This window comes from Agelaius phoeniceus, chromosome 2 (genome assembly GCF_051311805.1).
Source record: "Agelaius phoeniceus isolate bAgePho1 chromosome 2, bAgePho1.hap1, whole genome shotgun sequence".
In the NCBI taxonomy this organism is placed as follows: Eukaryota; Metazoa; Chordata; class Aves; order Passeriformes; family Icteridae; genus Agelaius; species Agelaius phoeniceus.
In genome coordinates, this window is record NC_135266.1 from 30,130,014 (window position 1) to 30,143,087 (window position 13,074).

General features: G+C 38.5%; 1 protein-coding gene across 1 annotated transcript in view; it reads right to left on the reverse strand.

Moving 5' to 3' along the window:
• Positions 1-13,074, reverse strand: part of SLC9A4 (solute carrier family 9 member A4) — a 30,733-nt gene that overhangs the window by 11,261 nt on the left and 6,398 nt on the right. The window contains exons 3-8 of the mRNA XM_054627744.2: positions 10,974-11,233; positions 7,640-7,857; positions 5,446-5,648; positions 4,231-4,317; positions 2,910-2,980; positions 523-684 (exon numbers count right to left, since the gene is read on the reverse strand). Of these exons, the coding sequence (XP_054483719.2) occupies positions 523-684; positions 2,910-2,980; positions 4,231-4,317; positions 5,446-5,648; positions 7,640-7,857; positions 10,974-11,233 (1,001 nt within the window). The remainder of the gene's footprint in view (positions 1-522; positions 685-2,909; positions 2,981-4,230; positions 4,318-5,445; positions 5,649-7,639; positions 7,858-10,973; positions 11,234-13,074) is intronic.

Genomic DNA, 13,074 nt, shown 5'->3' on the forward strand with positions numbered 1-13,074 from the left:
GCTCTCAATGTTTAATTGGACAAATTTGTTTGGTTTGGAAATACCAAAATATGGCAAGGTGGTGTGAGGGATTGCAAACTGGAGCAGCAAAAATTGCAAATGCTACAAAGAAATCTGCTCTCAACAAAAATTCATGATTGGGACAATGGAGCCAGGACCTGTATGCTAAGCCATCCTGCAGGGATGGCAGGAACCTGGCAGGGATTAACAAAACCCACTGGCCAGGTAAGTTATAAGTACATCTGTCTTGAGCCACTGATGTGATTTAAAGCAACAGGACTCCTGTACATCACTCATGATTCCTCTTCAGGACTGCCCATCATGGAAAAGAAACAGGAAATGTCCATGGTTTTAATTTTCACTCTCTGAGCAAAGCGCAGTTATGATGAACACCAAATTGCACCTTCTCTTTTCTTAACAGTCTTCTTTTTTCTTACATTTCAATTAAGTCATGGAATACCTTGGGTACTTCCTCATTTTTGTCCCTGTTCCCCTGCAAAGGGTGAGGAGGTTGGTACTCACTGTAAAGAAGTAGTGGATGGTTTTGAAATTTTCATGCCACTCTCAGCCATCTCGATGGCCAATTTTATCTCCATCTTTTTGTACAATGACACAAGGCTGGATTTGGGCTGGTGTTCCCGAATTAAAATTTTCTTCAAATACTTATTATCAAACTTCTTAAATCTGCAAAAGAGATACCAAAATCAAAGTGTAGAAAAGGAAATATGTTTTCATTTCTGTACTACAAGCTGATCTTCATTCAAATGCATATATCTACAATTCAGTGGTGGAAACTGAATACAAATTAGAGGCACCTGTGGACTCCTGAAGGCCTGGTGAGCTGAGACCTTTAGGGGGATATTTGGCATAGTCTACTGGTCCACAGAGATTGCAGAGCCCGCTAGACAAAAGAAAGAAACAAGCTGCAATCAGAGCAAAAAAGAGGGCTGTGTGTATGTTTGCATATTACACTGGCACATTTGTCAGAAAAGAATACGGCCAGTCTCCATGCTTTTGTACAAATGTTGCATTATAGAAGGACATAACAGCAGCAGCTGCTCTTACTGTAATCCTGGCCTATTCAGCCAGCCACCAATGAGGCTCTAAGTGGCCCAGCAGTTACAGTAGTTAGGGCCCATTACATTGCTGATAATTTTGAATCCTGACAATTAGAGCAGAGAAAATACATTTCTTTGTATTCTGAATAACAGAGAAATTGAAAGGACCCCAAAATACTATGTGCTTGCATGCTGCAGATTGTCAAATATTGCTAATGTGTGGCATAATTTGAATGTGAATGTGTGTGGGTGCCTTGGAACAGGTACATGCTTTCAGGCAGACATTTAGCAGAACAACAGCAGATCTTCAGCAGAGCAACAGTTCTGTTTCTTTCAAAGGAACAGTTTACCACAGCAAGGTAAGGTGCTCCACGATGCTGGGAAAAGCACTACAGGGTTTGTATCTTTCTTTCCTTAGCAAAGGCTGTTTTTATTCATTAATAGCAGAGGAAGGTACACAAATATTTGCACGGGGATTACAGCTCTTTATGTTTCTCTGTGTAATAAAAAGCCTCCTGGATTGTCATTGCTTAGGTAATTAATTCTGTATACAACTTTAAAGCTGCATACAAAAGTTGAGGGAATACTTTTTAATACAATCTTCTTATGTTAAATGTCCTAGACACTGTGTGTTTTTTGAATCTGTCCATGAACCAAAACACTACATTTATGGCTAGTTCAGGGAAAATTCTTTTTTCAAAGCTATCAGGTAGGTATGGGACAAATGGATGGCATTTACTCACAGATATGTGTAAATGTAGCTATTTAAATGGATTTACTGCTCCAACAGAGATTTGTTCAGTTTGTTGACTGCACAGACAGTGGTGTAGTCCCAGCAGATGGATGTCCTAAAGCTATCTCTGTACTCAGAACCAAGAAGACATTTCAGATTCTGGGTATGCCCTAGTACATTCTATCATTACTCCCCATTGGGACAAGAATTGGATGCAAACTAGTCATCCTCTTCCCCCTCTGAATTTCTGGTTTCCATAGGGAGAAACTTGAGAGGACTTACAGCAGACACCCTTGGCTGGATTACTGGAGTCCAATGCTGAAAGGTCAGACAGGATTCCAGCACAGAAGCCTAGGCAGAACTAAGGATAACTTTTAGCCCACGGCATCATAATAAGATGTTTGGGGGAAAGAAAAATTAGTCTTTTCCCTGCTTCCTTTCATGCTGTGGGGTGGTGGCCAACATGTCCACAGGACTCCCTTAGGGAAAAGGTAGAGGGAGCAGGAGATCTATCTCTTCTGAGCAGAGCTTGGAAGAGCTGCAAAGCTTCACAAATCCACCTCACACTGCTGATGGAAGGGACAATGTGTGCCCTGCATTTCTGAGTAAAGACTAGCTTGAGGGTATCCGCTTATGCTACTGGCTGTTTAAATTCAAACACTCCCTTCAGCACTCTTATTCAGATTTTAGTGAATGCAAAGACCTATAACGACCCGTGACTAATTATTACTGATTCTCTGCTACTGTGGAGGCTCACAGCAAAAGCCATCAAAGCACTGAGACCATGTGTAGCTTATGTTCTAAATCCAGAGTTAAAGAAGTGTTTCCTGGGATCTCAGATTTATACCAAGGGTGTGCACAGGCTGATATCTGCAGCATGAGTTGCCATGCTATGTTTTTCTTTCAGAAGGCTTATTTTCTGCTTGTGCAGATCCAATTTAGCAGGCAATGTATGAGCATTGCACTCTCAAGAGTTAATGGTTACTCAGGAGTTCTGTTTCTAGAAAGAGATACAGCACATGACCACAGCATTTTGATTTCCTCTTCTATTTACCTACTATATTTTACCTGATAGATAGGTTATTTTATTATATTAGACTGCAATAAGACATACTTACTTATCTCTCAGTTGATAATGACTCCAATGTCCACATATGTCTTCAATACCTGCTTTCAAGTGATCCATCAACTACAGGAAAAAAACATGGAAACATTGTAAGTGGCCATTATGAAATGTCCATGTGTTCATTATGAAATGTTACCACAAATATGCACTTATTGACATGATTTTGAGATTTATTGTTTTCCTGGAGCATGTGAGTTAATTCTGACAGCATCTACATTTTTCTAAAAATCAAGGCAAAGAGGCCACTGTGGCAGCTTGGCTGCAGTGGCAGTGTTTTAATGGAAGCAAAAAATTTTGGGGTCCTTTTTGTCTACTGAACCCAAAATATAAATTCTTGGTTCTGTTTCCCCTCCAAGTTTCCCCTCCTCATGCATGGCCTTCCTGGGAGAGGCACAGGGCCACATGCCAACACCTTCACCTTGACAGATAAACTCTCTGAGGAATTTGCAGAATGACATGAGACTGGTCACTGCTACCTTCTGTTACTTTCAGTCCTTTTGTGTGCTTTTCCAGCACTATAGAGACAGAAAAAGACCAATTCTTACAGACATATTGTCATAAGGGGTGCTTTAAAATGCAGGTTCTCTTCAAGGTTCATTGTAAATGTTCAGATAGGAAGAATTAAATTCACTTTAAATTCAAAATCAGTTCAGATGTTCTAATTTTGCTAATATCTCTTCAGCTTACATCTGTGCATGTGTTTAATTTTAAGACACAGCATTTCTGTTGATTTCAAATGTATTCCCTATTGTGAAATGAAAGAATGTACATAGGTTTTCTGTAATGTTAAATCAGATTGAACAACTTCCTGTTATTTTATATAATAGTAATTTGGGAACTGAAGTAAATGTTTGAGAGGACAAAAGATCACTACTCAGAATAACTTGAAACTAAGTTTGCAGTTCAATGGTTCAACTCAGTTCAATAAATCTGGATTAAAGACTTTTAAGACTTCAGTGTCTAGAACTGGTCAAAAGATGGCAACAAGTGTTTCTGACTAATCCAGCTAGGAAGGATGGAGAGTACTTTGATAAACATTACCTTTCTCTTTCTGTCCTCCCATGGTCAAAGTGCCAATGAATAAGGACCTAATACACCATGACACTTGTGGATGATAATATAATATGATAGTAAATATGAACATAAATGAGATGCAAGATCTCAGAAAATCATGCCTAAGTTACCTCCTTACATTCTTAAAAGCATTGAGCATCCAAATGCACAGAATGCTAGATTTCCAAGGGCTTCCCTCTTTCCAGCTCTTCTAGAATACCTGTTCGTTCCTTTTGGGGTTACTGATATTAAAAACTTACTCGCACATGAATTTCTTCATTTATAGATTCCTTTTTGTTCGTCTTTTTAACATCCAGATATCTGACCAATGGTCCAATTGTGATGCCCTGCATTTGGAATAATGAGTTGAATAGTTAAATATCTTTTAGGCAAAAATAGAAAGAAAGCAAAAGGGGATAATTTTAATCAGTTAGGAAAGCTGTGTCTTAGCACAGAAATTAACTATTATTTGTATGGAGAGCTACAGAAGAGAATCTAAAATAAAAAACTTTTTAATAGGGGTTTTTTTAAGTGAGATTCTATTTATAGGCATATTCTAATAATGTAAAGTAACTGACTCATTGGCAATCATCTTCAAAAGAGGATTCATTTGAAAAAAAAATAATCTTTGCGAGGTCTGGAAGTCTTAAAACCATTTACTTCAACATTTTCAGAATTAAACATTCCAGGGGGTTTTCACTTAGAAACAGTTTCCAGCTTTTCCCACTTCTTTACTGCACTGCTACAGAAAACCATTTTAAAAGTGGAAATAGAAACTTTTTTTTTTTCCTGAAACGTTCTGGTGGAACCTAAGTGCCTTACTTTATCACAAGTGCATAGTGCCCCATTGGCACCCTAGAGGATCTGAGACCTTGGTATTGGAAAATGCAAAATATGGGATGCAGAGTTCTCTAGAAGTTTCAGTTCTTCCAGGTACAGCAGTAAGCAAGGTTGAATAACTCAAATATCTAAAGTAGACACCTATCCTTACAAATGTGACTTATTCACTTCATTTTTTAAAATATTCTTTTACAAAGGATTTCAAAATATTTGTATTTGGCCTCTAAGATGAAGTTAAAAGTATAAAATTCAAAAGCTGTCACAGAACAGACATACATACTGTTTTCTGGTCAGTTTGAGATACATCACGAATAACGAATGAATCAGTACTGAAAGGTAAAGCTAAAAGACTTCTTAAATTGGAAGTACCAGGAAATGCATGTGGAATGAACATAAATAATTTTGGACACCAAGTGCCCTCTCCCCTGAATATTTTAAAAGACACATGTTTTCAATACAGAATTTTTGTATTACCTAAAAGCTCTTAAAAAGGCTAATTACACAGTACAGTGCTAAATCTGGCCCTAAAATGCAATAACTTGTCCTAGCCTAAGAGTGAATTCAATGCAATTTTCACTATGAAGCTTTCAGTCACCTCTAGTACATGAAAGTTATCAATTAAGAAATATACATACTTGGATGAACACAGTGAAATATATAACCACAATGGTTGCAGTGATGAATAGGTTTTTTCTGGGGAAAAGATTCACTGGAAGCAAGAATGCAAGAGAAAAGCTGCTGGCTCCTCGGAGGCCGCTGTAAGAAATAATGAGTTGGTCTTTGAAGGTGAAGGGATATGTTCGGAACTTGTTACTGATGTAGAAGAGAGCAAACACACCTGGGAAGGGATTAAAAAAACCCCCACAGTTATTATTAATCAAGGAGAAAAAGAAAATATTAAATATTAAAAGCAAAGCAATTGTTGTTTTGGGGAACTGTTGACAGCCCATGTTTTTTTCTCTTTTGGTTTCTTGTAGCTTCTCTTTGACCAACTGCTAAATTTGGCTTGTGTGAAATATGTCCTATAAATTACTGTGGTTCCTAACAGCTTCAGGATTTAAATTCATTAACACAGTTTAGAAGAGAGATTAGGGGAAAATATTTACTTCCTATACTTATGTTGTATAGTTTCCTCCAAAGTGTTCTGGAGAAAAGGAAAACAACTGGATGAGAGTTTTCCCTGGGCCTTCCCTTGCAATGTTTCCTGCTTTCTGTACAGTGTCTGCCTAAAGTGTTTGAACAGTGTTTTACCAACAAGTCCAGTGGACAGGTTCACCGAAAGACAAAGAATAATAGCATTTTAAATTTTTATCCTTGGGTTTATTGTGACTCTAATTCTTTGTTTATTTCTCAAACTTCATTTTATTTTAATAAAATTTAAAATTAATAAGATAATCTGCGGCTGTGTAAGGACTGCAACTTGTCTTTATAGTGTAATTTTAGGAATTTGTTATATATCTGTTATATATTTGTTATATATATAACTTCTTATATATCCTATGTTTTATGTGGAAACCATTAAATTACTTACATAAAAGCTGACAAATGCTGATAACTGGTGTTATTTTACACAGCTGTCACTGATACACTCAGATTGTTAGAGGTAAAGCCAATAGCAGCATCCTCTTATGTAGGTTGCTGGATATCACTTTATGCAAGACCTTTTTTGGCTACTTATAATTATGCTAGGTATCAGGTACTCAGAGTGAAACAGCCTATGTGAGGTATCAACCTCAGGCCGCTTCTCTTTACTTTATTCAAGTTTCAGAGAAAATGATGTAATCATTTTAACACACAAATTTAGCAGAAAATGTTTTGTCCTTCCTCTGGAAAGCTCTAGCACTCCCCTTGGTGTCTGAGAGTAGGATGGACATGTGGCTGGAAAACAGCTTTAATATCAGGAGAGGCTTGTTTCTGTCTTAATTAGAAGGATACTTCAAAATGGAGAGCAAGCCTTTAAAAATTCAGAGGCCACACTTGGTCCAGATGCAGCAAGAAAATATGTAATTACTTCCTTTTTGCTACCACCTCCAGAACACCAACCACCAGCCTTCTTATTCCTTCTCCCTTTTCAGCATTACTGTCAACTCATCCTGGACATTAGGAGGAGATGAGAAACTCTGTCTCACAACTTGTCTGACATCATCTATGAACTGTCCTGTCCATGCTAGAGGAATCTGTCCCACAGTTCAGGGAGTAGGACACCTTTGCAGGAATGGGACATACCATGCGCAAAAATGGAATAATTTCATACAGGCACTACTTTTTAGCAGTTTAAAACTTTAGACTCGACTTGTGATTAGTAGTAGCATAGTGCTGTTGGCCCACATGTGGTATAAATCCCTGATCAGTTATCTATTAGTGCTAATTTTCACCTTCCCTCTTTTCCTATGCCTCCAGCCCTCCCAGCCCAGGACCTGTAGTGTTATAGCACTGGAAGTGTGATGATCTACATTATCTAATTATTAAGTTAATGACAGTGTGTTGTGAAATCATTATGAAGCCCACTTATCTAAGGGCATATAGTAAATAAAGATATAAACATCTCTATAAGTGTAATCATGGCAATATATTAATTTTGCTTTAAAAAAATCAATTTTCACCTAAATGTAAAGTCTTTGCTTGGAGACTTGCATTCAGATTTGTGTGGAGCTTTTTTCCTCTTTTTCTCTGTGTGTAGATGTGTGAAATTTGCTTGTCACTAATATGAACTAGTAAATTGGTTGTTAAACCAGTTGTGCCAGTCCCCACAGACTTTTCTAACAAAATTTTGTGCCAAAGATTTCTTCTCATAGATGCAGAGAAGGTTGTCTGCAAGAGTTTACTTACTCAGTGTCCGCCAAATGAGGCAGAAGAACAGAGTGAAGCAAATGAAGGCCCAGTTCCATTCATGGTTTTTCCCCACTGTAGACACTCCCATGAACACAAAAATCAGGGTCTCACTGATGCTGCTTAGCATCTTCATGAAATATTTTATTGTGGTGTAAGAATTCTGGGAAACATTCTCCTCCACATATTTTTTCATTGTCACTGCACATGCTGTCATCCTGTATCAAGCAAAACATCAGAGATCAGCCATGACCTGTTCTTCTTTTCAGTTAAGGACAACATCAGCCATCATAACCTGTACTCTCCACCACCAGGTTCTGACCTTCATCAAAGCAAGCATTTTATTTCCCCAGTAACATTAGCTATTTCATTAGATAGAAAAGGATCTTCATTCATGTTTACAAATCTGTTTTACTTATAGGATAAAGGAAGCAAACCAGTCGGCCTTTCTGACAAGGAAGGGAGGGGATCACATTCCAGCTCAAAGTCCATTTTATCCTGAATGCCTAACATGGAGCCACCAAGCACCAAATATTTGTCTCAAACAACAGGCAGGTAGGTTTTGTACCAGCCTACAGGTGGATCAGTTAGAGGGACATAACCTGCCTGGAATGTCACCTGGGTGACATTCTCCCTTGAGGTGGCAGTGCAGATCATGGTAGCCCCACGCCAGGGCCAAAGCTACCATGGCTCCCTGGCAGATCAGCAGTGCCAGGGCAAGCTGCAGGACTCTCCAAGCACAGCAGCCCTTTGTGGCACAGCAGGAGAAAATTCAATTATCCTACAGAGGTGTCCTCCTCCCTGCAGTTACCTAGGGTGTGTGGAATGTGCCTAAGAAGGCAAAGGGATGTTTTCCACTTCTCCACTGTTAATGAAGACTAGAACTTGTGTCAGAGGCATCAGCAGCCACCCAGCACAGATGCTGGTGACAATCACATGGAGCAGCAGTCTTTGATCAGCCCTACTGAAGGGGATTTCCTTTTCCCCTCTGCATTTTCCGTAGGTAACACACAGATTGAGTGCTATGCTAGTAACATATTCCATCACCTATCTAGTTTCTACTGATATGATTTTAGTCTCTGGGGGCCTCTTGTAATGATATTTTTCCAAACTTGTGAATTCAGAGAATGATGACTGTTCATTAGATAACCTTCCTCTAGTTTCAGTTCATTTAATTTCCACTGAAGAAATCTCAAGGGTATCCTGGTGGAGCTGAGTCATTTAGCATGTCCAAGGACACTCCAAGACAAGGCCATTAGGCATTAATGATTAATACTGTTGACTTTCAGATACACATACATAATAGACTTTCATGATCCAAGTGAAAAATGAATGAATCCTCAATAATTCAGAAAGGTGGCAATAAGTTTCCATCTCTAAAACAAGCAATAATTTCCTTAATGAAGCAGTAAGAATAATAAATCCAAATTATATTACAATTCTTAAATTACTAATAATTTCAGAACTCTAATGAAAATAAGAAGTGAAAGAAATAAAGAGCTATGTGATCTTGTGCAAGGAGTAGGTAGGGAAGCAGTATTTTGGGCAGTGCAGGTAGGAAGGGGTCCATATGGTTTTACTGCTCACTGCACAATACATCTAATCCTGCTCAACTAAAGTTGCCAGTCAGCTCAATCTGAGCCTACATTTGGGTATACAAAACATAGCACAAGACTCATCTGCTTTGTATAGTTGCTCAAGATAATCTATATCCAGTCTAACTACTTATTTCATATGTTTAAATATTCAAATACTGTTTCCCAGGACCATCCTGCAAAGGTTATTTTTATAATGGCAATTCTACTCTGAAGCTGACTAACCCAGGGTTTTTCACCTGCAGAGGAGAAAGCTTCAGGAGCACTTTATTTCAATCTTTTGACATTTAAAAGAGGCCTATAAGAAGTATGGGGACAAACTCTTTAGTATCACCTATTGCAATATGACAGGGGATAATAGTTTTAGACTAAAAGATTTAGGTAGATTTAGACTAGATGTAAGCAAAAACTATTTTACAATGAGAGTGGTGAAGCACTGGAAGAGGTTGCTCAGAATGGTGGCAGATATCCCACCTGTGAAAACACTAAAGGTCAGTTTGGATGGGGCTCTGAGCAACCTGATCTAGCTGAAGATGTCCCTGCTCATTGCCAGGGCATTGGACTACATGGTCTTTAAATGTCCCTTCCAACCCAAACCATTCCGTGATTGTGAAATCAGAGCTTCACAAGTTGAGGTGAGTAAATGTACCTGTCTGGACATCAGCAGCCACATGCTTGTATTTGTTAAGTTTAAACTGGTTTGTCCTCTATAAAGGGAATCACTTTCTGCAACACGAGGTCATCCAAGGCCCTCATGAAAGCTCAGAGCCAGCAGAGGCCATGCAAAGCTGCTGCTACCCACCAGCTGTGCACTGAGCCTGTGGCAACCAGCAGCACCAGCTGCAGCATTTAGCAACAGGAGGTCTCCACCTTCTTATGCTGCACCCTGCAGGAGGGCTGGTTTGGGTGGTATCCTTGCAAGCCACTTTCTCACTTTTTCACTTTTGCCAGCAGCTTTCTCCTTAAGTCTCTCACTTCCATCCCTGTTCCTTCCTTTCTCTTCAGCTCCTTTCCTGCTACCATCTTCTTTCCTTCCCACAATTCTCACCATTCCTGCATTTACTCCAGTCAAGAGCCTAACAGCTTTCTCTCTGCAGCAGGCACCCACACCATCACATACTTTGAGGAACATGTCCCCAGCATCACAGCAGTATCAAGCTATCCTGACCACAAAAATAAAATACTGCTAATATTCATATACATGACTATAAGTATGCATGTGTAGGTGATGTTCTCTTTCACCTGGTATTTCCTCCAGTTTCAATCTCAGTGATGCTGTTCAAATGTAATATAATTCCAGTGAATGGTGTTAGGGCTGATGTTCACAAAGAACTCAGATGTGCTTTCTTATATTTTCCATACCCATCGCTGTATGTCTCTCTTAGAATCTGATGGTGAAGCTGCTTAGAAATAAATACAGATAAACTGTTGTAGTATCAAATCATTCTCTTCTGCTGCTGATCTTATCAGAGATGGCAGACAGATGGTGGCAGCACTGGCAACTTTACGCACAAACAGCATGTGAAGGACCAGTACTTTTGCCAGCGTCCCTTGGTAGAATATCTGTGCCTACACTGACTGTGGGTTTGCTTTTCCTAATCACCACTGCATTTTACAGATCTCTAAGAGTCTGTGCACTGCCTCTCTAATGCCTGTGTTGCACCAACCTTGAGCAAACCACCACAAAACAACACCAGTTCCTCAAAGAGATCATCCAAAAAGCCGTAAGGAATACTCACGCCAAAATGCCAGAGATGTAAAGGGTTTCAGCAGACAAGTATGAGAGGTAGCTGAACATGAAGACCAGCAGGGGTTCGATTGAAGAGACGTTGCGGGTGAAACGAGTCATGAATGCTGAGACAAATCCAAACACGATGCCAAACAAGACTCCACCCAGCCCCACCACGAAAAAGCGAGCAAAGCCAGCAAAGACATCGATGGATTCAATTTCTTCATACCTGTGCATCTGGGTGAAGGCAATGAAGATGTTGTATAAAACCTACATGTGAAAATAAGAAAACAGCAGTTGGGCATCTTTTCTGAACCTGGCACCTATTTCATAGGTGAAATAATGTGCGTGTGTTTAGTGTCTGTGTTTGCCAGAAATTGCTTTAGACAGATCAGCAAAGTAACAATTGAAATCTCAGCTGGTTCTTAACAAGTCTCAGAAATATGAGTCCATTAAGTGCCCTGAAAAAGAGCAACAAAAAAAAAAAAAAAAAAAAAAAAAAAAAAAAAAAAAAAAAAACCAAAAAAAAAAAAGTAAATGGCTGTGGAATAGCATTGAGTAATAAAAAAAAAAATACTCTCTTTTCTTGGTTTGTTTGAGAGTTAATTTTTGGTCCTTGTAGAAGAGGTTAAAAGCTCATCTGGGTACCTTAAACACCATGGAGGCTCTACCCTCCATGTTCTCCTTCTGAATCAGGCTGGGGCAGGGTAGGGACTAGGAGTCACATATTTCATTTAAGTCCCATTTAGTTTGTCTATAGGATCAGTTAGTAGACTTGACAAACTTCATCAGATGGACAAGGTAATGTTGCATATTTTTCAAAAGCACTTGGCACATAAAAATCATGAAACATCACTGAGAATGGGACTGGGAAAGGAAGATGGTAGCCTCAGTTTCATTCTCTAGCTAGGTAAAAAAAGCCTCTCTATCATCACATATTTGGAGTTTGGTGCTACTTAACCACTTCCCAAGATAACCATCTAAAAGTATGAATGAAATGCTGTGACTCTCTAAATGTTCTAAAGACCCTGCACATATACATATTTTGATTAGAAATCTTGAAATTGCAAAAATTAAAAGAAAATATCAGATTAGAAGAAAGATGCAATTTAATGCAAATTACAATTTTATGTAATGTATTATATAATTTGGTCTGTAAAGATAATATCTTAGAGAAGAAAACTTTACCAAACTTCTATTATCAATAATTTCTATTCTTCAGAAACTGTTAATGAAAAATTTTCAGCAATTCCACTTTCATTCATCTTTTAGAAACTAACAGAAAATTTCCAGAGCAGTGTAGTAATGAAAAGGCCTTAGAGGTTGCTGACAATCAGTTAATATTAAGTCCTGTCAGATCTGTTTACAGTAACTGTGTAACACATGAAAGTCACCTTTCAGTTTTGAAGAGAATTTGGGAAATAACTAGACACCAGCTCTCCAAAGCTGTTGCACGAAAGCATTAGTTCAAAAACAATAAATAGACCAAAGTAATTTGCATTTTATGGTTTTCTTTGGTCTTTCTTCTTCATCTAGTTAATTCCAGAAGGTTATTAAGAAGACTAAAGCAGGTATTTGCAGGTAGAAGAGTCAAGCTCATTAGGATAATAATTACTGCTCAGCTACTATCCAATCTTAAATTGCTCCTGGGGACATATAACCTTGAGCTGTCACACAGTCTGTTCTCCAGGAAGCTCACTGCTAATAGTTCTGGGAGACAGACAAAGCCTAACAAAATATTTCTTTTAAGAAAATACCCAGGACTTCTTTTTCCTAATGCCAGTGTATGAAATTTGTCACTTCAGCAGCAGATAAGGAAAAGAAGGTTCATGTTTTCACAGTAAGCAAACCTCACCCCACCTACCCTATAGCTTTTAATTTCAGAGCCTGTTTTCTCTGTTTCCCTTTCTTGTAGACTTTGACCTCTTCCTAAGAGTTGTGATTCTTTATAAATGGTACCACAGCATGATTCTGTGCTGACTTAAGAAGATTCTCAGCAAATGACTTAAGAATGCTTTTCACTTTTCTAGTTCCTCAAGTATCCATATGATTTAACTGATTTGGCATAAAAATGAAAGTTATGGAAATATGAATGACTTTTTTTTTTTTTT